This window comes from Rhinopithecus roxellana, chromosome 15, assembly GCF_007565055.1.
Source record: "Rhinopithecus roxellana isolate Shanxi Qingling chromosome 15, ASM756505v1, whole genome shotgun sequence".
Taxonomy (NCBI): domain Eukaryota; kingdom Metazoa; phylum Chordata; class Mammalia; order Primates; family Cercopithecidae; genus Rhinopithecus; species Rhinopithecus roxellana.
This window is the reverse complement of record NC_044563.1, coordinates 7,778,728-7,805,429: the sequence shown is the minus strand read 5'-3', so window position 1 is coordinate 7,805,429 and position 26,702 is coordinate 7,778,728. Positions and strand designations below refer to the sequence as shown.

Below are 26,702 nucleotides of genomic sequence, written 5' to 3'. Positions count from 1 at the left end.
GGCCTTTAGGAGGCAATTAGGTCGTGATGACTCCTCCCTCATGAATGAAATTAAGATCCTTACAAAAGAGGCCTCACAAGACATTTGACGATTTTGCCCTTCCGTTCCTTCCACCATATGAGGACACAGAGTTTGTCCTATCTGGAAGATGCAGCCACAAGGTGCCATCTTGGAAGCAAGCATGGTGACCCTAACCAGACACTCAACCTGCAGCACCTTGATCATAGACTTCTCAGTTCCAAAGCTATAAGAAGTAATTTGCTATTTTTTATAAATTACCCGGTTTGGGGCAGTAAATACCATTGTGTTGAGGTGTCAGATGAAAATGAGAAATATTTTATTATAAAGTGGAGGAGAGACCATCCTTGTTACCAAGCAGCAGAGAACTTAGCTGAATTGTGTCCATGTCCTAGAGTTTTGTGGAAAGCAGAACTTAAAAACTTAAGAGCACTGAACTAGGATATTTGGTGAAATAAGTGTGCAAGTAAAGTGTTTAGGGAGCTGACTGCTTATAGTAAAGTATGAGAAGAGAGAAATAAATTAATCAAAAAAATTATAATCAAAAGAAAATTGAAATGTAAAGATTTAGAAAATTATCTGCCTGGGGCTGGGCACGGTGGCTCACCCCTGTAATCCCAGCACTTTGGGAGGCTGAGGCGGGCGGATCACAAGGTCAGGAAATTGAGACCATCCTGGCTAACACGGTGAAATCCTGTCTCTACTAAAAACACAAAAAATTAGCCGGGGATGGTGGTGGGCACCTGTAGTCCCAGTTACTCGGGAGGCTGAGGCAGGAGAATGGCATGAACCCGGGAGGTGGAGCTTGCAGTGAGCCAAGATCGCACCATTGCACTCCAGCCTGGGCAACAGAGCAAGACTCTGTCTCAAAAAAAAAAAAAAAAAAATTATCAGCCTGGCCATGTAGAGATAAAAAGCTGTCCAGGGGAGAAGACTGACGGTGTGGCCAAGCTTGTCACTTTAAGTGATTTTAAATAAGAAATCAGTATGGGTAGGTGGAAGCCAGATGCTACTCACCAGGACATTCCACCAGTGGAGGAATGACCCCACTGGTATTTGGGAGATCTTTGAGGCTCCCACTCCCAGAACAGGCACAGAGTGCTGTTTTTATTGACAGATGAATGGATAAAGAAACACACACATACACACACACACACACACACACACAATGTTATTCAGCCTTTAAAAAGGAGATCTTGCCATTTGCCACAACAAGCAAGAACCTGGAGGACCTTATGCTAAGTGCTAAGTGAAATATTGAATAATCTCATTTATATGTGGAATCTAAGCAAACAAACAAACAAAAACCAAATGTAGAATACACAGAGACAGAGAAAAACTGTGGTTACCAGGGGTAGAAGACAGGAGAAAGGGAGAAAACTGAGGAGCTGTGAGCTGTAGGTCAAGAGATACAAAACAGCAGATATGTAGGATGAGCAGATCTTGAGATCTAATGTATCATATAAATGCTATAGTTTATCACATTGCATTATATTTGGCATTTTTGCTAAATGAGTAGATTTTAGCTGCTTTTTCCACACATTGAAATACAAATGGGTAACTCTTTGAGATAATGGATATGTTAATTTACTTCACTATAGTAAGCATTCTATTCTTCATATGTATCTCATAACATCATGTTGTATACCTTAAATATGTACAATAAAATTTAAGAATGTAAGTGCTTGACATCATGATACTGGATCTCTAAATACATAGAACATGTCTCCTAAGAATACTATTATCTTACGTAGCTTTAACATTATTATTACATCCCCAAATTTATTAATATAATGATCTAAAATATAGTTCCTATTAAAATTTCCTCCATTATCCCCAAATTATTTTTACATAAACTTTGGGGATAAAGGAGGGGATTATGTGTTTAGATGTAAATAAACACATAAATTATGGTTCACTCATACATTTGGTTCTCCTGTCCTTTGAGTCTCCCATAATCTACTCTTAGAGAAGCTTCTGACTATTTTTTTGTTGTTTGGTTTCGTATTTGTTTTAGCCTTTTATGACATTTTTTTTTGGAGACAGAGTTTTGCTCTTGTTGCCCAGGCTAGAGTGCAGAGGTGCGATCTCAGCTCACTGAAACCTCTGCCTCCTGAGCTCATGCCATTCTCCTGCCTCAGCCTCCCAAGTAGCTGGGATTACAGGTGCCTGCCACCACGCCTGGATAATTTGTTGTATTTTTAGTAGAGCTAGGGTTTCACCATGTTGGCCAGGCTGGTCTTGAACTCCTGACAGGTGATCCATGCGCCTCGGCCTGCCAAATATCTGGGATTACAGGCGTGAGCCACCGTGTCCGGCCCGACTGTTATATTCAGTCTGGAGCATTTGTTTTATATAGCACCCCATATCTTGGGCATTTCTTCTTGTTTTCCATGAGTTCAAGTTAACTATTTTAATAAGAACACAACATAGAGTATATGGTCTACTTACCAACCTTCCCTTGCATCACACAAGGAGGCACATGATAAAAGTTTACTCCAGTTTTGGCGATGGTTACTTTGATCAATTGATTAAGATGGTGTTATCGACTGAATGTTTATGTTTTCCCCAAATTCATATGTTAAAATTCTAACCCCTAATGTGATGGTATTAAAAAGTGGGGCCTTTGAGAGGTGATTAGGTAACTAAGGTGGTGTCCTCATGAATGGGATTGGTGCTCTTACAAAAGAGACCCCAGGCTGGGTGCAGTGGCTCGCGTCTGTAATCTCAACACTTTGGGATGCTGAGGCGGGTGGATCACCTGAGGTCAGGAGTCCGCTACCAGACTAGCCAACATGGTGAAACCCCATCTCTACTAAAAATACAAAAAATTAGCGGGGCATGGTGGCGGGTGACTGTAATCCCAGCTACTGCGGAGGCTGAGGCAGGAGAATTGGAGAATCGCTTGAATCCGGAAGGCAGAGGTTGCAGTGAGCCAAAATCGTGCCATTGCTCTGCGGCTTGGGCAACAAGAGTGAAACTTTGTCTGAAAAACAAAACAAACAACAAACAAAAAAAAAAAAAAAAAGAGAGAGAGATCGAGACCCCAGAGAGCTCTCTCATTCCTTTCTACCATGTGTGGACGGACACAGCTAGAAGACAGAGATTCTTGAATCAGAAAGTTGTCCCTCATCAGACGTGAGGATTTGCCAGTACTTTGATGTCAGATGCCCCTGCCTGCAGAATGGTGAGAAATAAATATTTGTTGTTTCAGTTACCTAGTTTATGGTATTTTTAACAGTGTGAACAAAGACAGGTGGTATTCACATGCTATCTTCATTTTAAAGGTACACTTTTAACTTCGTAACTAAAAAGTAATCAGTAGGTTGATACTTTTAAGACAATGTGAATATTATGTCTCCAAACATAGTTTCACTGGATGGTTTTAGCATCCATTAAATTTGTCATCTCATCCTCTATTCTCAGCCTAAATGTGTTACTCTACTTTATTACTCGTTATAACTGAAAGACAGAAACTTGGATATCAAGCTATAAATGTTTTGCATTTCCTGGGAACACATAATTGTAGCAAACTCTTAGATAAATTGATCCTAATTATGTGTCGATGTTCATTATTCATGAGGAAATTAGCCTTGATCTCATGTCAGTTCATGGCATGATTTAAACCATGTATATATCTTAGGTAAGTCAATGTTTCCTCGCATAGCCGAGGTGCTAAGTGCAAGTATTAACTTACTCAGAACACCATCAACCTTGTCAAAACCATAAAACTGCTATCTCTTTATTAGTTGACCCAAATTAATGATTTGGACAGAGATGTTTCAAGACATTTTGAGATATAAACCATTAAACAAATATACCAATAAAATATAAGGCACAATTAGAAAGGAATCGATCTGAGGCTATTATTCATATAACAAATAAGGTTTTATCGTGTTAGAAACACCCACAGAGCCGCAGAGATCAGCCAGACCTGGAGGACTCTTTCTAGCTGTTGATTCCTCCTCCTCACAAAGAGTCACACTTCATTTTGCTTAATTGTCAGTTTGAGGACATTGTTTCCTCCTTTCTTTCTTTCACGCTTCCCTGTTTTCCTCCATTATAGAAAGAAACTTCTCACTTATGTATGAGAAATCACAGTCACTTTTATGAAATAGTTTATGCTGAACATTAGCCCCTCCTTCTCTGAATCCCTTGAATGCTGGAATAGTTGCCAAGTTGTGTTTTCAACTGAAGATGTCCTATTGCCCAATACTAATTTATTCAATGGAAATTATAAGAAAAAATTCTTACAAGCACATAAACATTTTTTTCTTCTCTATTCCAGCCATTTAGGGACTTCTTAGTTCTTTGCTTAAGATAATATATGCAAAAGGAGATGCTGCTTACCAGCTTCTAGCTTTTGTTTTCCAGCGATCCAAAGAATAATATCTCACTAGAGATTTTACAATAAATGCTTCAGAAAGATATATCAAAAGGGAAGAGTTCCTAGTGTATGGGGTACGAGAGGTACCATGGAATGGAAGGGATAACATGATAAGAGAAGCACAGATGTCCTTACAGAATAGAAGATTTTCTGGTCCTAAAGGAGAGGAGTTGGAAAGTGGGTAATGAAGGCTGAGATGCAGATGGGACCTGGGAAACAGGGCTAGCTAGGAAACAAAAACACAAATAATTGTTTTGGGTCCAAAGAGTTAAGTCCTTCTTATTCTCTAAGGAGAGATCCTTGGAACTAGAAAGGCCAGAGAGACAGACTTGCTCATGGACCTGCAGGAATAAAATATATTTTATGGAGAATGTGCACAGGGAGTTGTATATATACTTAGAGGAACTCCAACATTTCTCTCCAACCCCTTGTTGTCAAACATAAGCATCTGTTTTTGAGTTCTGACACAGGAACTTGGGATAACTAGATGACCTCTCAGCACAATAGGCTCTAGCAATAGGAAACTGACTTGAGTGTCATCAGCAAGGTGGTGGAATAGGAAGCCTCAGGCCCTCATTGCCCCATGGAGAGACTGACTTGACAACAGTGTATGAACTACATTGCCTTTGTGAGAACTCCAGAAACTAGTTAAGAAGTTGTAGCACCTTAGGTGAATGGAAAGCCAGGAAAAGATGCATCAAAATGAGGAGAAAATGTTGTCACATTTTACTCATCCCAGCTACTCCTTCACCCTGGCACAATGCGACTTGATCTACAGAAAACATTAAAGTCCCGGTGGAACAGGAATTAAAAGAAATTAAAAACTGTGTAAGCAAAAACTCAGTTGTATGTAAAACAGCCCAATTCCCCTTAAGGAAGGGAAAAGGCTGGAGTCCTTTAAAATTAACTGCCTGTTTTTCTTTCTGAGGCTAGTCAGCCTTATCTCTCCCTTTCCCAGCCATTGTGAAGACTCTGTTTCTCTAGCTGTGCAGCTGCAAGGTCACCAGGCAGATAATCTCAAGTCATAAGACATACTGTTCCTTGAAAAGGAAGAAATGATGTAATGCATGTCTTAATTAAATAACTGTCTTTGTTTCTCACTTCTGTAATATGCTTCCCCCTGCACAGATCTCCCCGCAACCCACAAAATACTTAAAAGTTAATCAGACTCTTTGCTCAGGGCTCAGTCCTTTGGATGTTAATCTGACTGGGTTGGTGCACCTAAACAATTAAATAATTCCTCCTCAACCCCTCGGTCTCTCCAATTATCCCGCTGCACCAGGTTCTCCCTTAAAGAGGCCAGAGGAGTAGACCATGAGTCCAGCATTCTGGGTTTTGTGGGGGCTACCCAAGGTACTGGTTTCTGCCTTGCCTGACTCAGTGCAGAGTTGAATGGCATGTTGTGAGCCTCTGAGAACAAAGGCAAGCCCCCTGTTTCAGCACTAGGGAGACTGTAGTACTGCAGGCAGACACCAGGGGGAGAAAGAGGAAGAAGCAGGCAAAACCCTTTTACTAGGAAATTACACACACACATCCCAAAAAAATTTGAAGGGCCCCCAGAATCTCTAACTATGCTAACCAATAAAGGTCTTCCACTACATGAAGTCAGTTTGTAATTACTGGAAAAGGTCGATGTTTTTTTCAAATGCCCAAATCTCAATAAAAGATCACAAGGCATACAGAGAAGAAAGAAAACATGGCCCAACTAAAGGAACACAACACATCTCCAGAAACTAACTTTAAAGAAATAAATATCTATGAGTTACATGATCTTGTAGAGATATTGGTACACTCATATTTATTTCAGCATTGTTAATCATAGCCAAGAGGTGGAAGCAACCCAAATGTCCATCAATGGATGAATAAAGAAAATGTGGTATATACATACAATGAAACATTAATCAATCTTACAAAAGAAGGAAATCCTATCATGTGCTACAACAAGAATGAGACTTGGAGATCTCATGCTAAGGAAAATAAGCCATTACAAAAAGACAAATACTCTGTGATTCCTCTCATATGAGGTATCCAAAGTAGATATGTAGCGAGACAAGTTGCAGGCAAAACCCCTCAGACACTGAGTTAAAGAAGGAAGGGCTTTATTCGGCCAGGAGCTTTGGCAAGACTCACATCTCCAAAAACTGAGCTCCCAGAGTGAGCAATTCCTGTCCCTTTTAAGGGCTTACAACTCTAAGGAGGTCTATATCAGAGGGTCGTGATTGATTGAGCAAGCAGGGGGTATGTGACTGGGGGCTGCATGCACCAGTAATCAGAACAGAACAGAACAGGACAGGGATTTTCACAGTGCTTTTCCATACAATGTCTGGAATCCATAGATAACATAACTGGTTAGGTCAGGGGTCGATCTTTAACCAGGCCCAGGGTGCAGCGCCGGGCTGTCTGCCTGTGGATTTCATTTCTGCCTTTTAGTTTTTACTTCTTCTTTCTTTGGAGGCAGAAATTGGGCCCAAGACAATATGAGGGGTGGTCTCCTCCCTTATTCCCCTCCTTTGAGAATCTCACTCATTAGTGGGAGTTCTCACTTTCATTTTCACTACCCATGTCTTCTTGCAAGACAGATTGATAGTGATTCACACAGTACACTTGTGCTGAAGCATTTTGGTGAACTAAGGTAGCAATTAAGCTTTCTATCTTTTGAAGAAGTACAGGTAGCAAACAAGGGAGCAGTAAGTGGATTTCTATTACTATTATAACTCCTGTTATAAGAGTTTTAAATCTTTCTAGCACTGGGAACCATTTTCCAAACATGGCACCAGGATCAAATCCATGCCACACTTGCACGGGCACATGTGCCAGTTTTGTCATATTTCTAACTATGTCTTCAACTACTTGCCCTTGATCATCTATGTGTAGACAGCAATTAGTAAGGTTAAATTTCCTACAGACCCCTCCTTCAACTGCTAGCAAGTAGCTAAGAGCCAATCTATTTTGATGGATACCATTTCTCAACTGAGTTTCTTGCCGGGTCAGAATAGTCAAGGCTCTGCCAGTCTTATTAGTGCTTATTTCTAAGACAGCTTGTAGCTGTATGATTCGGTTGAGAATGTAAATGGGGGTCCAGTATCTCCATGAGCCATCTTGTGCCCAAGTAGCAGGCCCATAATATTGTATGACTCTCTCAGGGGGCCATTTATTATCTTTCCAATTTCCTATAGCTATGCTTCTCTTTTTGCAGGAAGCATAGACAGGGAAGCCCAGGAGTTCGCCTGTCTTTATGGGCAGTAGGAAGAAAGATGGTTTAATAGTGCCAATAACACAACTACCTGCCCACTGGTTGGGTAATTTGGCAAAAGGTCTATGTCCACATATCCAGTATAATCCAGTGGGGGCTGTCCAGTCCTGGTGGTACTCCAGGTGGGTCCACACGGTTTGCAACTTTGGGAATTTACTAAATGGATTTTTCTTAGCAGTGGTTTGAACTCCACTAGGTGGCTGTGTTTGTAGTATACAGTTTTTGCCCAAGGCAACTGAGTCTTCCCACAGGAAGGGTGAAGTCCTTCCCCACTCTTGCTATACAGTATTATCTAATGATTGAGGCTTTTAAGACCCAGAAGTTATCAGGGTGATTTTCTTGAGCCGGGAATTTATCAGGAACTGGGTCTGTAGGTACTAATTCTCAGGCTTCCCATGGCCACTGATCTCCCATTACAATTCTTCCACATACATAACATGAAGTGACATTGAGAGACTGGGCTACTTGCTCAGCTAATTGCAAAAACAAATTTCTTGTTTTTCCTGGAATTTCTGGTACTGGCACAATCAGTTCATCATAGGAGTTTGAAATACTGGCTCAGGAGAACGTTTACAAACTTCTTCTCAAACTACAATATTTACTCAAGGATCCAGTCCAGCCCCATCGATTTCTAGGGTTACTGTTTTGTTTTTCTAAGACCACCAGAGCGGGTACAAAAGAACCAGCCACTAGGCAAGGGTAGGAGCAAAACTGCAAGTTTATTTTGGTCACCTAGCTTCAAGGGAAGAAGGTGGGTAGGGAGAGGTCTGTTGGCCCCCGACAAAAGGGGCCCCCAGAGTCACCCGTACAGCTCTCGGACGGAGTTCCAACAGTTCCGACCGCAGTGGGGAACCGACCGCAGTGGGGAAGCTGGGAAGTCCGCGCGTGGCGATCCTCCGGAGCGGCTTTTCTAGGAGTGGGAGGGCGATAGGCGGGGCACGGGCGTGTCCAGGGGCGTTCCGCAGGTGCGACCAGGTAAATCTTGGTCTCTTCAGATTGACATCACCTGGCGCATGCCTAGTTGGTCTGCACCTTCCCGGGTCGCTGGCTGGATTTTCGCGCGCGCGGGAAAAGTTGGGGGGGGGGATGAAGAACCCGGAAGTGCGCCATCTTGCCTCCGTTCATCCAAACAGTTACATGCTCCCCTTTTTTTCCAGCGAGTATCAAGGGGGTTGGTTATTCCAAGTTTTAAGGGGTTACACTGACCACTGGTACAGGAAGGCCACTTTTCCTTTTCTGAAGGTGGACAGGATTTTTTTTCTTTTTTTATCCAAGTAGCCTAAATGACACAAGACCTGTATCCACATTTATTTTTACACAGTCCTAATTCATGACAAATGTACTTATTTTTTGTCATATAGCCTCTTTTTTAATTAAGAGAACCACGTCGTATTTCTAACTTATTACTATTAATGACAGCACAGGCATCAAATTTTAAGGTGACTTGTTTCGGCACCTCTTTTCTGTTTTGGCTAACACTTTACTCATATCGTTTATGAGCCCCCACGAGTCCTCAGTCCTTAATTTTTTTTTTTTTTTTTTTTTTTGAGACGGAGTCTCGCTGTCACCCAGGCTGGAGTACAGTGGCCGGATCTCAGCTCACTGCAAGCTCCGCCTCCCGGGTTTAAGCCATTCTCCTGCCTCAGCCTCCCGAGTAGCTGGGACTACAGGCGCCCGCCACCACGCCCAGCTAGTTTTTGTATTTTTTAGTAGAGACGGGGTTTCACCGTGTTAGCCAGGATGGTCTCGATCTCCTGACCTCGTGATCCGCCCGTCTCGGCCTCCCAAAGTGCTGGGATTACAGGCGTGAGCCACCGCGCCCGGCCCTCAGTCCTTAATCTTATTTCAAAAACTGTGGTCATGGGAGGCTCAGATGGGTCATAACACACATCAGGTTGGTCATTTCCTCGGTTACGTACCTTGTATAGAATAACATTATACAAACAAGTTCTTTTTAGAGTTCCAGTACACTTATAATAACCATAAAATAATAGGACTGTAACAACTTTTTGTCCTACCTCAGTGACTTGATGTATACACTGGGAACAGTCCTCAGTCTGAGGAAGGTCGTCTGAGGAAGGTCAGTTGAAGTCCTTCCTAGGCTGGCTTGAGTTTACTTTATTTTTTCACCTTTTGATGAGAATGTGATCTTCAAGCTGGTGCTGGTTTACCGGAAATTCTAGGGGTGGTACGTGTGCTAAAAGACTTTTAGTTTTGAGGGAAAGGGAAGTGGAATATAAACCAAGTATGTAATTTTTAAGAAATTGACCTTTTGTTTTAAATGTGGGGACATCAGCAGTGGACTTTATAGTCCTTGGTGCCTTTCTACTGAGAAATTTCCTTTAGCACCTATTTTTTATTAGTTTTTAGACCAAAGAAGCCAAACACCATTCTATATTTGACAATGCTTCCTGTATGATTTTTTGACCAGGTAAACTAAATTTCACCTTTATACTAGTGTGCTATTAATGTTAAACTTAGTTTTAATAAAGCTTTGTAGACATATTTATTTAATTTTTAATGTCAGACCACAAAGTAAGATTTTTATAGACTCTTTTAAACCTTTTGTAGTGTTTGTTGAAGAGCAGGTTAATGCTTTAAGAAAAATCTGTTGTGTTAATTTTAATATTCAGTTCACAGAAAAACTGGATTATACCCCTTTAACTTTAGCCAATATGTTTACACACAGAATTCCCTTTACAGTTAATATTTTAAAACTTACTTAAACCTTCAAAACAATTTTTTAACCTATTAATGTAAGTAAAAATCCACATTCTTATGCCTCCTTGTAATCCTTTTACCAGAGATATATTTTACTTTTCTTATACACCTTGCACACAAACTGTTTTTTCAATAGTTTTACATTCAGGAGGCCAAGTTACTTTTAAATTATACACCATTTCTTGCATAAATTTTTTTATGACTTTTTTTTTCTTTTTCATGACTTTTGCAGACAATTCTTCGACATACCTCAACTTTCTGACTTATTACAAACATTTCTTTCTTTAAACAACCAGTTAATTTATTTCAGGACAAGAATTTACCATATAACATTCTTTTTACATAAATTCTGCCCCCCCTTTTGTTGCTTTTTTTTTTTTTTTTCGAAGATAACCATTCTTTTCCAAAGCGAATTTTCTTTATGTCTGTTATCTAGACTGTCTAAGGCCACAAGATTAGAAGTTACTATAATACATGTTACACTGTTAACTTTTAGCAAACTTTACTTTTGTTGAAAACGTTGTAAGTTTGGGATTTCAATTATCCTTTGCTTTTAATAAGACATTGTTTAGTCCAAATTAACTTAGAATTCGTATAGATGACTTTTTTTTCCTTCAATTACCTGGGAGGAACCATCCATCAACCTGTCCTGAAGGGAGTTCCTCCTAGGTCTGGTAGGACCTTTATATGGTAATTAAGATTTAGATCCCCTGTTAGGAAATCTGCTGGGTTAAGGGAATTTTCAGTGGTTAATGTTAAATCTTTTTTTTTCCTTAGGGTACTTCTGAACTGATGAGGTGTGCTCACAATGAGGTTTCCTCTAAAAGTTATTTTTCTACTTTCTTCTGTTAGCAAAGCAGTTGCCATTACAGATAGAATGCATTTGCGCCATCCGCAGATTACTAGGTTAAGGATTTTTTATGGGAAGGCTACAGGTTGTCAACAGCCTCAGTGCTTTTGGGCTACGCCCTTGTTTACACTTACAACAAGGTGGTGCTGGAGTGTTGTAGGGCCACGGAGAAGACCTTCAATTATCAATTATAGATTTTAAATTTACCCTGGCTTTTAAAGGAATAGGGTACACTGGTTTTTTTCTTAACTACTTGTATATCTCTTTCTTTCTCTCTTTGACTTTCTATCTCTTTCTCTTTGACTTTCCTTTTGCCTCTGTCTCTTTCTCGCTCTCTCTCTGCCTCTCTCTTTCTCATTCTCTTTCTCTCCTTGACTCCCTCTGTGTCTCTCTGTCTCTTCCTCTCTCTCTCTCTGCTGGTCTTTCCTTGCCTCTGCCAGCCGCTTATGCTGCTGTTCTCTTAACCACTGTGGGTGGGCAGGGGTGGGGGGGACAGCGGGGTCTAAAACCAGCTGTAACCAAGTGTCTATGTACGGGAACCGGTCTGGGTGCCCTGACTTATAAGTTACCTTGTGCCATACCTTTGAAACAAGGGACCTGTCCAGGCTTCCTTCTGATGGTCAATCCACCTCTAATACTGGCCAGTCTATTTCACACAAAGTTCTAAGTTTTACTGGTGTCATAGTAACACTGTAATCTTCCTTAAATCTTTTCTTGAAATTTTTCAATGTAATTCCTAGTGGGGTGGGCTTACTTTGTGCCTGACCCATGTCTCCTTGAGACAAAACACCACGCTCACACCACACACACACTACAAAACAAAGAATCGGTAAAAAGGGCACACACACACTTTTACAGTTTACACCAAACTGTATCAAACAGAATCAAAACCAAAATCAGAGTATCCAGAAGTCCAAGCCAGGTCAAAACCAAAACCAAAGTATCAAGCAATCCAAGACAAGTCAAAAACAAAAACCAAACTGCAAGTACAGGCACGTCATGGGTGATCAGACCACTCTTCCACTCAAATGGAGTGGGCAGGTTCCAAAGACCAGTCTTACCAAGTTTCAGATGTCCAGACTTCAAGTGCCTGCTCCTTCCTGGCATTCAGCCACTGCTTTGATCCTCCACTGGGGCCTGCCACGCGCTGCTCTGGCGAGGCGTTCCACGGGGGCAATTGCCTACCTGGGAGCGCTCTCAGGATCCACGTCACTCAGGCTGGCTGGGGTCTCCTGCAGGGACGTTCCACAGGGGAGGCCTAAGCTGCCTAAGGGGCTGCCTCGACCATTCATTAATCACCTCGCTTCCCAGTCAGGGGAACCAAGAAATGAAACAGGACAAGCCACAGACAAACCCCTCGGACACCGAGTTAAAGAAGGAAGGGCTTTATTCGGCTGAGAACTTCGACAAGACTCACATCTCTAAAACCCGAGCTCCTCGAGTGAGCAATTCCTGTCCCTTTTAAGGGCTTACAACTCTAAGGGGGTCCCCATGAGAGGGTCATGATCGATTGAGCAAGCAGGGAGTATGTGACTGGGGGCTGCACGCACCGGTAATCAGAACAGAATAGAACAGGACAGGGATTTTCACAGTGCTTTTCCATACAATGTCTGGAATCTATAGATAACATAACCATTTAGGTCAGCGGTGGATCTTGAACCAGGCCCAGGGTGCAGCGCCGGGCTGTCTGCCTGTGGATTTCATTTCTGCCTTTTAGTTTTTACTTCTTCTTTCTTTGGAGGCAGAAATTAGGCATAAAACAATATGAGGGGTGATCTCCTCCCCTAGACACAGAGCAAACATGGAACAGAAAGTAGGGTGGTGGTTAACAGGGGCTGGGAATAGGAAGGACAGGGGTAGTTGTTCAATGGGTATAGAGTTTCAGTTTTGCAAGATGAAAAAGTTCTAGAGGTCTGTTACACGACAGTGTGAACAAAATTAATATTAGTGGTTTGTACACTAAAAAAGTGGTTAAAATAATGAATTATATGTATTTTGTACCACAATTTAAAATTTTAAAAATGGAAGTTGAGAAATTGATTTAAAGAAAACATTGTTTTGTTTCTTGCACACCTGCCTTTACGCAGAACACACAAAAGCCCTTTTGCTCCTAGGTCAGTAGTTCTCAACATGAATGTGAGGGGATTTTGTTCTCCCTCCATCAGGAGACATCTGACAATATCTGATAATGTTTCTGGTTGTTATGTAGGGTAGGGTTGTGCTGGCCTAGGCCAGGGAGTCTGCTAAGCATACTACAGTGCGCAGGATAGCCACCTACTACAAAGAATTGCCTAGTCCAAAGTGGCATTAGTAGCTTATTTGAGAAACCTGTCCAAGATCATTAATCAGAATATGTTATTGATATATCAGTCTTCTCCCCTCTAGTTAGGTTGGTAGAGCTCAGACTCTGGAAAAAACTGGGAATGTAAAAGGCTGAATGAGTGTAAGCTGAAAGACAAGAGAGAGGAGTCTTGTTTGGAGCTTACTGAAGTCAAAATGGAAAAAAAGGAAGGTTGGGGGAGGAAAGAGTCAGCAGACCACTTTTAGGTCAAATTCTGTAGGGTTCTGTGCTAAGCACCTTACGTGTGTTGTCTCACATAAACCTTAAAACTCAGAAATCATTTTAAAATAAATAGTACAGAGAGTAAAACAGACTGGAGAGGGAGTCTTTGCTTGGGTAGGCAACTTAAACTGGTTTATTAGCACATTCCCCAGAAGGGAAAGGGGGTGTGATTGCTCCTGAAGAGACCCAAACTCCTTTTTAATCAAAGCTCAGGAGGAGAGCTGCATTCCAGTGTTTCACAGATGCTGTGAGGATGGCAAAGATGCAGGGCACCCGCCGGAAACACAGCCGGCACTCTGTGAAAGGGGAAGGGAACACCAGCAGCACAGGTGAGTGAGGTTGGAGGTGACTCTGCCCCCTCCCAGGCTTTCTGGGTGAGTCCATTCCCCCTCTCAGATTTATTGTTAGAACTTAAGAGAAGTCAATTACATTCATAACGTCTGTGTCATTCTGATGCTGAGAACGAATCCAGCCTTCTGAATGGTGTTTCTTAACTCCTTTCTTCAACAGAAGAGTTAATGTGTGGAATTAAGTGCAGAACCCATGACCCTCTGAGGTGGCGGTGATGGTTCAGGTTGTGTTTCTGGGTTCATTCTGGCAGCTCCCCCAAGGAAAGGACGAAGGAAGCTTGCAGCTTGGGGCTTTGCCATCACCCTGACTGGCTCTGGTTTCCTTGCCTGATACATTGAAGTCAGCTCCCAAAGAATGCCACCCAAGGGTTTGAAGGGGCACGGTGCCTCTGTCCTCACAAAACCAGGCCACATATGAGTTTGCTGAATTCATTTAGGTCCTGCTGAATCTTTCCCATTTGTTCCTTCTCCATTTCAATATTTCAATACTTCCCTAGAGGGGCCCGACCTTCCTGGAGAGCAAAGATCTGTTGTCAGAGGAAGAGAGCAGCCGGAGGAGGAAGAGGACTTCAGGGTAGGCAGCAGTTGGGCAATGAGTATCGAAAGGTTGCTTTCAGCCTGCCAAGACTTGGAGAATTAGAAAAGCAAAACAAAACAAGCAAATACACAAACTCTATCCATAAAACACTTTTTAAAAAAATTGTTATGTTCTATATTATATTATTAGCTATATATTACTGAATGTTCCTTTAAAGCAGTATAGTCATTATTGCTATTATTATTGATATTATTATGGTTGGTTACATACAATGGAATATTGTTATTTATCTATATTATGATTACTAGCACTATTATTATTATTATTTACAGGTTATTGAAAGCCTCGAAGCAGCATACGCTCTTTATAAATATTTTTGCTCATGTTTATGACAATTCTCCAGTGTTGGTATTGCTCCTCTATTGAACAGATTAGAAAACTGAAGCTGCAAGAACAGACTTGCCTAATAACAGGGAACTTGTACACCTCGAAGTGGCAATTCACACAGAAGGCTCCGTGACTCCCGAACTCCCACAATTATGAGGTGGTCTTTTTCATGGTTTTTCTGAAGTTGCTAGAAGTTCACAGAAAAGGAAGTGCAGGCGCATTTCACAAATCTACAGTCTGTAAGTATCACATCCTATATAGCTGTAAACGCTGGAATAAGGGCGGGCTGATGACTTTCAGAAGATGAAGGTAAGTAGAAACCGTTGATGGGACTGAGAACCCAGAGTTAAAACCTCTTGGGAGCTTCTGAGGACTCAGCTGAAACAACGGCCACAGGTAAGTCATGCTGAAAGGCTTTTCTCATTTCACCGTTCCCTTGCCGTGACCTCATGAGAGGAGTAATGTGACTTGAAACTCCTTGACAGCCGTTAAGAGACACTAGAGCCTTTTGGAAATAGAGTGGGCAGATGGAAGGAGTATCTGTTTTTAACTCTGTTTCTGCTGTATTCTGATTGCATGAACTCAGTGAGTCGCTTACCTAAGGTTGTGTAATTAATGGGAGCAGAGCTCTTGTCTCTTCAAATGTGTTTAGACCATTTGTAAACTGGGCAGCCTGTGGGTTGAGAATGGTGTAGTGAAAAGGGATCCAAACTGAGCTTAGCAACAAATACCACAGCCTCGTTGGTCTTAATGCTAAAAAGTGGGGAGGACTGAGGATGCAAGCCTATATGTTATGACTCCAAGACTTGTTCTCATACCACTGCATGCAGGAGAAGCAGCCTGAGTAAACTCAGACACAGGCTGGCATTGCCAGGTGGGAAAGTAGGAAGAGGTGGAATGATCTAGAGATTTATGCAAAGGCTTCAGACTCCAGGAAAGCTGCGATCCAAGACTGGTTTTACAGTTTCCCAGCTGTGTGAACCAGGGTGAACAATAAGGGTAACTGCAAATATTTCTTCAGCATTAACTCTGGGCCACACACATGCGCAATATGTATATTATTTGCATTCATAACTTAAACTTTATTTTTCATTTCCTTATTTATTACATGTTTTTACTAACTAACATGCAGAGCTATTATAAGGATTAAAAGCACTGCAGGATAAAAACTAAGAACATGTCTAGTAAAATATGATAAACACATCTAAGACAAATGCTAATAAATAGTATTATTAGACAAAAAATAAGTAAGCAGAGTTCAGTCTGAAAATTCATCAAATATATGGCAATACAGTTGTTGTTCATAGGACTGGGGGAAAGGGAGGTTGCCTTTGCATATTGCAAATTTTGTGACCCTTTGCCTCTGGATATTGGGGTCTCTCAAGATTCATGTTGTTGCCACCCCGTGATGTGTTTATTATCTGTAATGGACTGTGTCAAGCATTGTGGAAAAATCCTCATAAAACCAAGGTTGTGTGGTTTTCACTGTTCCATAGTATTAGTTTCTTTCTCTAATGGACAGGCCAAGCCTGGACTAATTGGCAAAGACTAAGTTACAGTTTTTGGAGCCAGAAACTGAGAGCTCTGTACTTTTTAAGAGCTGAATCTATTTTTTCTTCCATAGTTGGCAACACCATCATGACGTCACAACCTGTTCCCAATGAGACCGTGATAGTGCTCCCATCAAATGTCATCAGCTTCTCCCAAGCAGAGAAACCCAAACCCACCAACCAGGGGCAGGATAGCCTGAAGAAACGTCTACAGGCAGAAGTCAAAGTTATTGGGGTAAATCTAATTCAGAACATGTTGGAGAGGGGTTGGGGGAAGTGCCTAGAGATGATGTATGTCTTGGGACTGGACATCTGTCCTGCGTGTGGAGACCCTTAAGTTTTGCCAGAGGGATTTTAGGGTAGAAGCCACTTGGAGAAAACTGTCCCAGAACTTTTCCACAAGAGGTTGTCTTAGAAATATATTTTTCCTTATTCTGAATATGAGGAATTCATTTTCTATGTTGTATTTTTACAATACAGTGCTTCTCTCTATATATTTTTTTTACAAAAGTAATGGTGGTAAATAATTACATATTTTGTGTGTGTGTGTGTGTGTGTGTATATATATTTCATAATTGCATGCTTAGTAATCCACACTGACTCTTTGCAAAGAATTTTACCCTCACTGCAAATTAGAGGAAATATACACCTCCTTTCCCTCTTTTCTCCTTACTTTTTTGAGAATGGAAATGATATTCTCCTTCTGTTTGCCTCTGCACTTATGTGATCTGAGGTGAGGCACTCCGCTGGACTGGATTTCAGGGCCCGGTGGGACTGGTTTCCTTGCCTCGTTCGTGTACAATCACGTGGGTTTCTGTGAGGCTCATGTGACATAAGGTCTAGAAAACTTCTTAGTAGATGATATTAGAGCTGTGAATCTCTGAGGTGGACGTCCAGGAGGGAAACTACCGCCTAAGACAGAGCTGCGGTTAGACATGAGGGCGCGCAGTACTTGGTTTCTGTCCCTGTTAGTTTGCTAAGGGTGATGGCTTCTCAATGATGAGAACATACGGACACGTAGAAGGGGCCAATGCGCACTGGGGCTTTTCTGGGGGTGGATGATGGGAGGAGGGAGAGGATCAGGAAAAATAACTAATGGTACTAGGCTTAATACCTGGATGATGAAATAATCTGTACAACAAACCCCCATGACGCAAGTTTACTTATGTCACAAACCTGCACTTTTACCCTTGAACTTAAAATAAAAGTAAAAAATGAAAGAGCTTCCAGAACTTCAGCTTTTGGTTTGTGAACTGCAGTTTCCAAGGAGGTGACCAGAGGGGCAAACTCCATGTCCAGTGGAGTCTGGGAGATGAGGGGAGGGACTTCTGCACTGCCAATACTGCAGGGAATGTGGAGGCTTTCAGGTGCCCCTTGTTTTCAGGGAGGTAGAAAGCCAGTTAACTAGTCATGGACTCAGAGGTCCTGAGAACTGGGAAAGGAAATCCCAGCACTTGCTGTGAGCTGGAAGCAGGAGCCGTGAGCACACCAGGGCCTGAGAGGCAGAAATGCAGAAGCCTTCCTGAGCACCTGCCAGACACCCGAGACTGTGGCTTCTGTGGCAGAGCCGCACACCCTCCAGGGTGTCTTTTCATGTTTCTCACTCCAGAGTTTCCACAGGGTTTGTATCCTCACTGGGATCTTGCAGAAGGTGATAATGCATTAGTGCCATGGGAGAGGCAAAAAGGCCCTGTCTTTACAAATGCTGGTTTTCATCCTCAATCTCCCTTTCTCTCCCCACAGACTATCCAGATCTTGTGTGGCATGATGGTGTTGAGCTTGGGAATCATTTTGGCATCTGCTTCCTTCTCTCCAAATTTTACCCAAGTGACTTCTACACTGTTGAACTCTGCTTACCCATTCATAGGACCCTTTTTTGTGAGTAGAGTTTCTGAGGAGGGCAGGATGGGGCGAAGAGGGGAGGAAGATGCCAATAGCTTAGACTTTCCACCTGCCACCTTGCTATGTTTGATCTGCTGGGAGCAAGGAGTCAATGGTGAAGCTTGTTCTCCTGTGTGTGTAGTTCAGGGAGGACTGAGTAGGGTAGGATGACAGGGGTTGCCTGATTTTAGATCAATTTATTATTAGACTCAAATAAGCATTTCTTTTTAAGATTATCTTATTTTTCACATTATCATCTTGAGCTATGATGAAGCTAGTGACTTCTCTCCAGGTTTAGGCCAAAAAAAAAAAAAAAAAAAAAATCCATGAATTACGATAAAGTTGGGAAGGAACATTTCATACAAAAAAAAATGAGCATCAATGGAAGACAGCATACACTCACAGAGAAACCACACTGTGATCCCCCCATGCTTGTGGGGATCATGGAGGAAGGAAACTTACATCTCTGAACATTTTGAAAATACTTTTACTGCATTGACTGATTCCCGGGTAAGGCTGAGCCGATAGCTATGCCCAGTGATTCCTCTGAAATTCCTCTGAAATAGCTGCAAGTCTGGAGTTTCAAAAGAACTTAGTCCTTTTCTCAGAGAACTGCTTTCTCTTAGATGGAGGCTTTCTCATAGTTAAGTTTCCCTTTCATAGATGTTTTTTCCTTCAACTTCCTGCAATTCGGTAGCTATTTGTTTTTCTCACATTTGTGTATTTGATGCACCAAGAAGTCCACCTTTTTGTGTATCTTGTCCATTTTTCTTCTCTTATTAACTAAAGTTACACTTGGATTTGGATTTCATTGGTTTTTCCCAAATGACCTTTTTTTTGTTCCAAGATCCATGCCAGGCTACTGTATTACACTACATTACATTTTGTCATGATGTCTCCTCAGGCTCCTCTAGGCTGTCTCAGATTTTCCTTTTCCTTGAGGACTTTGATAGATTTGGGTAGTGCTGCCTGAGATTTTTATAGAATGTTCCTAATTTTGGGTTTGTCTGATTTTTTTTTTTTTTTTTTTTTATGTTTAGAGTGTGGTGATGAATTTTTGGGTGATGATGACGAGGTAAAGCACCATTTTCATCAAGTCATATCAAGGGTCATGTTACCAACATAATGTCACTGACACAATTATCGGTGATCATGTGGTTGGGGTAGTATTTTCCAGGTTTCTCCTCTGTGAAATTACTACTTTTTTTGTTTTTTAACCATTGCATTCATGTCCTTCCCTAGAGAACATCTTACACCAAAACTGTCTCGTTTTATTAAAAAAAAAATTCTTTCCTGGCTTTTAAGGTATTTTTTTGTTTAGTGGGATACTTTTTATTAGGATATATTTCTGTTATCTTTTTTTTCTGATGCTATCTGAATGTTATATGGACAAAGGGACAAATATATGTCTTTAAATGGAACTTACCTCATTGATCACTGGTTTCTCAAGGCTTTTCCCATGACAGTTTTCTATCAACATTTTGATAGTGACATTGCAGTTACTCTGTACATGGAAAGTGACCTGACCATTTTCTCTTTTATCTTAGTTTATCATTTCTGGCTCTCTATCAATCGCCACAGAGAAAAGGTTAACCAAGCTTTTGGTGAGTATGAGAACTGTAACCCACAACCCAATGGATCAAAATAAAACTTAGACAGAACTCGTTAAGGTCAGTCTTTCTACTTGGAAAAGTTGAAAACTTTTCAAACTTTTCAGTTCCAGAGCAGTCAGTTGTTAGAGTTAGGAGCTGGGCCTGGATCCTCTGTATCCTTGTTCAGAGCACATTTATCCAATTATTGTGCCCTACATCAAAGTCTGCATTCAGAGAATTATAATATTCCCTCTGCCCATGCTGCAGCGTCTATCACAGAGAAACTGTGCCTGTTATGATGTCCTTTCGGTGACAATTGGCCTTCAAATTCAGGTTTTCAGTGGCAAGGAAGCTAACAGTGTTATAAAGGGTCTATTGGTTGGAGTCCACTCTTTAAGCCTAGGTGTTACAACCCTTGAAAAAAAATGAGTCAAAGTTTTGTTCATGTGAGGTATCCAAAGCAGACACAAAGGCTACTATAGTATACTACATTACATTTAGGCATGATGTCTCCTCAGGCTCTTTTAAACTGTCTCAGATTTTCCTTTTCCCTGAGGACTTCAGTCATTTTGGGTAGTGCTGGCTGAGTGTAGTCTTTCATCTACCTCACCAGAAGAATAATACTTTTATTTTGTTTGAGTATAAATTTTTGCACCCTAAAAAGTTGTCCTTAGTCATTTGTATTGGCTAAGAAAAGAAAATAAAAAGCTTTACCAGTCTTTAACCCTTATTCCAGCAAAAACTAGAGTTGGAAGTGGCAAGGAGATAAAGGCTGGATTATAGGGAGAATCTTCTCTTGTCTCTAAAGTTTCATTAAGTCTTCACTCAATCCATTATCCCTTAAGGGGTTGATGTGAGAGAACGTCATATGATGCAATTGCACCAAAACTCAATTTAGAAGCTCTGGCTACAAAAATCTCCCAAAGTCAGCAAGGAAGTGAGAAAGAGTACCCAGAAAAATGCCAATTTTTTTCTCATCAGTATTTAGAGATTATTATTTGGAACCCTCAGTTAGACTCTGAACTACTAACTAGATCTGCGCTGTTTAATTTAACTGTCTATGATGATGGAAATACACTACAGCTGCACTGTACAACATGGCAGTCACATGTGGTTGTTGATGATGTGAAATACAGGTGGTGCAACCAAATAAAAATTTCTCTTAATTTTACTTTAAATAGAGATAGTCCATGTGGCTATTGGCAACCACACTGAGTAGCCTGGCACAAACTTTTAGTGCTTTCAAACTTTCAGGAGGAAATAGATGGGCCTTTTACTCCAGAGAACAATCCCACAGTGAACATGCAGGAAGCTCAAGGATGCAGGATATGGTCTCGGGGTGGGCTCACACTCACCAGAAACATCGAGGCTTTAGTGAGTTCTGCTCTTGTCACACATAGTACCAGCCCTTTTTGAGACTGAAGAGGAGTGCCATCTCAAGACAAATCTAGCTTATTCTAGGAAATATGTACTCTAGGCATCAAGACTACTACTGGCTACCAGGAGGCCCTTTAGTCATTATGTTGGGAAATTGGGGTCCCAGAGCATTAACTGGTGAGTTTCTAAAAGAAGAAGTACCCATGTGGGATTAAATAACTCTCTACTGTACGGCTGTGGGGTGTGCCCTGGAGCCTACCTACCTGTAACTATAGCTTTCAGAATGCTCTTAGCTCAATTCTCTTTTCTGTGTGAGTGGGAGTCAAGGAAGTCACTTCTGAGGTCAGTTTATTTATTCCCTTCACTTCATAAATGTAGAAATGAGAACCAGAGTGGGAACTAAAACCAAGGAACTGATTACCCAAGGGTATAAGCCAAGGCAAGTCTAGTACTGTGACCTCAATATTCTGATCTCCAGTTCAGACCTTTTTCTTATGCCTCCCACTGCCTCCCACACATTACACCATCCTTGGGCTGCACCTAGACCTCTGCCCACAGTCACCCCATGCTGCGCTCAGTGTGGCCAACTGTATGCCTGCCCAGGTTCCAGGGCCTGCCTGAGACTAAGAACCACCCCCTCACTCATCTCTGAGAGGTGTGCTTTTGAGAGAGGCAATGGGCACGCAAGAGTGAACTATTAGGTTGGTGCAAACATAATTGTGGCTTTACAGCAAAAATCGCAATTCCTTTTGCACCATGCTAATACATGATCTACCTTTTCCGTGTAGCTGATGCTTCCACCAGGGGTTTTTGAGTTGAGTGACAGAGAAACTGCATCTGGTACATTGCCACCTTTGCTTTGGGTCACGCTGTCTCGGTAATGTTGCAGGGAAAGCCTCATGAAAGCCCTGCTATCTGTCCTGGGGAAAGAATTTAGGAGAGTAACATTCTCTACCACACCACCGAGATCCTGCTTAAGGGGAACCAGTTCATATGTTCATTCGTTCAGCCAAGATGTACCTCGGAGATTGAGAGATTTTTGCTGTACACTGGAGAGGCATACAGCAATAAATGATTAATCCCAGACCTCCTGAGGGGACAGATAAGGGAATAACTTACAATTTAATGGCAAAGACATATAAGAGATTCATGGGTCATTAGCAGTGATCCTTACTCAGCATTTTTCTTTCAGGTACATAGCAGCCTGTTTGGAAGCATTCTGAGTGCTCTGTCTGCCCTGGTGGGTTTCATTATCCTGTCTGTCGAACTGGCTGCCTTAAATCCTGCTTTACTGCAGTGTGAGTTGGACAAAAATCATACACCAACCACAAGTTATGTTTCTTACTACTATCACGATTCACTTTATACCACGGACTGCTATACAGCCAAAGCCAGTCTGGCTGTAAGTATTTTAGATGGGATGTTCTAATTTTATGAGGTATTCAAAAGCCTGGATTTCTTGTTATTCCTTCTTTTGAAAATCTCTCTGTTGGTTCTGGTTTGGGCATCTGGAGAAAGGTCAGGATTATGTAAATCAAAGGGGACTACATGGATGAGACTAAGGCGATTACATAGTAATAGGGTGGAACTGAAAATGTTAAATAAGGTTGATGATGAAAAAATAAAACTTATTGTGTGTAGAGGTTCTTAATTATCAAACTAATCCAATTTTGGAAGCATAAATTATGAGTTTATCAGACTGAGAATTTCGGTACATGGAGTGGTGAATTAAGAATGGAAACAGAGCAGAAAGACCCAGGAGATCAGAATATGCCAACAAGGAAACCTAGTATGTGTGTGTGGTGAGGAGTGAATTTGGTTTGAGAAGACATCAGATTCAGTACTAAGAAAAAGAGAATAGGAAATATGGGGACAGAAGATAAGGGCTTCTTCTCATGATGATCACAATAATGAATACTACTGATGTGAGAATGCAATATTATTGTTGCTTTTTGTTATAGCTGAAAGAAGTATGACATTAAATCAGGAGATAAGAAATATAGGGAGATGCAGAGTGTAACTGAGAATGATTGCGGGAGAATTCTATCTCTTTGCAAGAAGAAAAACAACGAAGTTTGGCTAACAGAAATAATGTGTCTGCAGTTGAAAGATTAAGGGGCATGTGCACGGTCAGCAACACATTGAGAAAAAAACAGACAGCATAAGAGTAAAGAGATGGCTGGGCGCAGTGGCTCAGGCCTGTAATACCAGCACTTTAGCAGGCCATGGTGCATGGATCACAAGGTCAGGTGTTCAAGACAAGCCTGGCCAAGATGGTAAAACCCTGCCTCTACTGAAAATACAAAAATTAGCCGGGCGTGGTGGCGGGCACCTGTAATCCCAGCTACTTGGGAGGCTGAGGCAGAGAATTGCTTGAGCCTGGGAGGCGGAGGTTACAGTGAACTGAGATCACGCCACTGCACTCCAGCCTGGGTGACAGAGCGAGAATCCATGTCAAAAAAAAAAAAAAAAAGAGTAAAGAGATTGCAGTATATTTGTTGTCCTGCAATCATAAAAATGAGATAAGCCAGGAACTCAGCTGGAAGATAGACAGAAAGGTCTGGAGAAAGTCATGTTTGTACAGCACTCACTATAAAGAAGGCCTTGCTCCCCAGGTAACGGTATAATGAGAAAAAGTACAAGTAAATCAGGCTGACAGTAAATGGTACAGATTAACACTGGGCGCAGCCAATTCCACCTTGGGAAAATTCTGAAGAGAAATTTCAGAGAAATTTGGTAGTGAAAAAGTATAAATTCATGATGCATTGGAAATAAGAGAGATTCTGTTGAACTTGCTTGCTGGAACAATTTCTAGGTAATGGAAAAAAGTTATATTTATATCTTCTTCTCTTTAACTGTGTGTAAATATCACAAACCAAAAGTTCATGTGATCAAATTATCTCCCTTTGTTATCAGATGGTCAGTTCTGCACAAAGAATGTCTCAAGACAGAAATGGTAGAAACCCCTCCTTGTGAGTTGGTGGTAGTGATGAGCAATTCTGGCAGTTTACTACCTTCATGGATTTTTTCTAAGCCTTCCAGCCACACACAAAAAAGCAAAAACATAAAAAACAACAAAGAAACCACAAGAAAGATCAAGAAGAAATCCAAAGGGGTTCAGATACATAGACGGGGATGTCAATACTGAATTTTACAAAGGACTTGCACAGTCAAAGCCTCCTTGATCCTTACAAATCTCTGAGAAAGAAATGTTAGTAGGCATGTTTGATACATGAGGAAACAGAGAAAGAGAGAGACTTGTCCAGGCTTACACAGCTACTCAGCAGTAAAGGTGAGACTGGAACGGAGCTGCTGATTCTCAGTCCTGGGAGTTATTACACCACTCTGCTTTCTTGCCGAGTAAACAATGTCATCAGAACTATCGATGTCTCAGAGAAGAAGTAAGTGTATGAAGTGGACTACTTGATTTAGTTACTATTCATCTCCCTTTCTCCTCTCAAGGAAATGAATGAGTCAAGGGGTTGAATTAAGACAATTGTGAGGTGTAGGAGGAGCAGCGTTATCTTCCTGATGGTGGTGTTACTTCATTCTCTAACGGTTGAGGAAGTCTTCATCTCTATGGTCACCTCTCAACTAGGCATGAAAGCTTCAGCTGACCTAAGCACCACCAATCTTTCATTTCTTGACTTTCAGGGAACTCTGTCTCTGATGCTGATTTGCACTCTGCTGGAATTCTGCCTAGCTGTGCTCACTGCTGTGCTGTGGTGGAAACAGGCTTACTCTGACTTCCCTGGGGTGAGTGCGCTGGCCAGCCTCGCTTAATCTTGCCTAGTGTATCTTATCTCTGCACTGTGTTGAGCTATGTCACCAAGAACGGTAGAAGGAACAACCAGCCAGTCATGAGATACACATGGGAGGGCATTTTCATGGTGATGGAAGACAGAGAAGAAAAGCAGATGGCAATTGAGTAGCTGACAAGCTGAGAGTTCACTGGATATGAAAATAGTTAATCATGAGAAATCAACTGGTTCAATCTTCCCATTTTGTCAATGAAGGGAATGAGACCCTGGGAAGTTAAATGACTTGCCTGGCATTATGCTATGAGTTTGTGCCTGTGCTGAGGACACTAGAACCGGGCTTGCCTCGCTTCTAAGCAGAAACAGTTTCTGCCACAACCACTGATCTCTCTAATAGTATTGACTTGGTAAAGGGCCTTTACACATGTGACTGGATCCAGTGAATGTCTTATGCTCTGCTTTTGCTCCTGGTGATTTTAAATTCTTTTTCCTTTTAAAAGACATATTAAAAATGTACTGTTGAATCAAATTCCAAGGGATACCACCCCATGGACTCATGGCTTTATTTAACTGAATTAAAAAGTCTTGATTTATCCAAAATTGTGTTATAGAGTGTAGAATGAATACTAGAGTGATAAGTTGCAATTATTTGAAGAACCTGGTAATATGCTCTACTTATCTTGGATTAGCTAAGAATTCTATGTATACAGTTGGAAAAATGGCATATATACATCTATCTTGAACCTGATTGAAGTCTGAAGATCTAACATACTTTGTTTCTTCTAGAGTGTGCTTTTCCTGCCTCACAGTTACATCGATAATTCTGGCATGTCCTCAAAGATGACTCATGGCCCTGGATATGAAGAACTATTGACTTCTTAGGGAAAAAAAGGGAGAAATATTAATCAGAAAGTTGATTCTTATGATAATATGGAAAAGTTAACCGTTATAAAAAAGCAAAGCTTGAGTTTCCCAAATGTAAGCTTTTAAAGTAATGAACATTAAAACAAAACATTATTTCACTGTCATTTAAGATATGTGTTCATTGGGGATCTCTTGATTTGCCTGACATTGACTTCAGCAAAAGCAAAGAGCTGTAAATTACCATTTACTAGACTAGCCAAATAGTCTGAATTTCCAGAAAACTAGGCAGAATAATCCTTCCCAGAAACATTTCCCAGAAAATGTTTCCCAGAAAACTAGGCAGAATGATCCTTCAATGGATCTCAGTGAAGCAAAGGGCACAACCTTTTATTGTACCCCTTAATTGTCAACAGTCAACAGGAGTTAACTGACTTGTTGCGGTGCTCAGACTCTTTTATACTGGTGCCAGTGTTTTATCCCATGGATTTTACTCATTAGTGTGTAAAGGCAAGCCCCATACAATGAAGTCTCAGGGTCCATGAAAGTAGCTGGCTTCGAAATAAAATCTTTGAGTGCATATTTTGTTTTGACACTTAATTTGTTGTTTTTTCCT

The 26,702-nt window shown here is 41.3% G+C and overlaps 2 protein-coding genes across 3 annotated transcripts in view; one reads left to right on the top strand and one right to left on the bottom strand.

Moving 5' to 3' along the window:
* Window positions 1-12,508, bottom strand: part of MS4A4A (membrane spanning 4-domains A4A) — a 65,515-nt gene extending 53,007 nt beyond the window's left edge. Inside the window, exon 1 of the mRNA XM_030918460.1 lies at window positions 12,291-12,508. The gene's annotated coding sequence lies outside the window, so the exon portion shown is untranslated. The remainder of the gene's footprint in view (window positions 1-12,290) is intronic.
* Window positions 12,509-13,958: 1,450 nt separating this feature from the next.
* Window positions 13,959-26,258, top strand: MS4A6A (membrane spanning 4-domains A6A). 2 transcript variants are annotated; one of them, XM_010384986.2, is made up of 8 exons: window positions 13,959-14,121; window positions 15,111-15,306; window positions 16,692-16,852; window positions 18,361-18,495; window positions 20,046-20,102; window positions 22,660-22,869; window positions 25,122-25,223; window positions 26,012-26,258. In XM_010384986.2, exons 2-8 carry the CDS (start codon window positions 15,237-15,239, stop codon window positions 26,105-26,107), a joined length of 831 nt encoding a protein of 276 aa, XP_010383288.1. In that variant the 5' UTR covers window positions 13,959-14,121; window positions 15,111-15,236; the 3' UTR covers window positions 26,108-26,258. The 2 variants fall into 2 exon arrangements, with proteins under 2 accessions (XP_010383288.1, XP_010383291.1); XM_010384989.2 differs by lacking the exon at window positions 13,959-14,121 and adding an exon at window positions 14,472-14,716 and having other exon boundaries at window positions 15,111-15,463.
* Window positions 26,259-26,702: the final 444 nt, after the last annotated feature.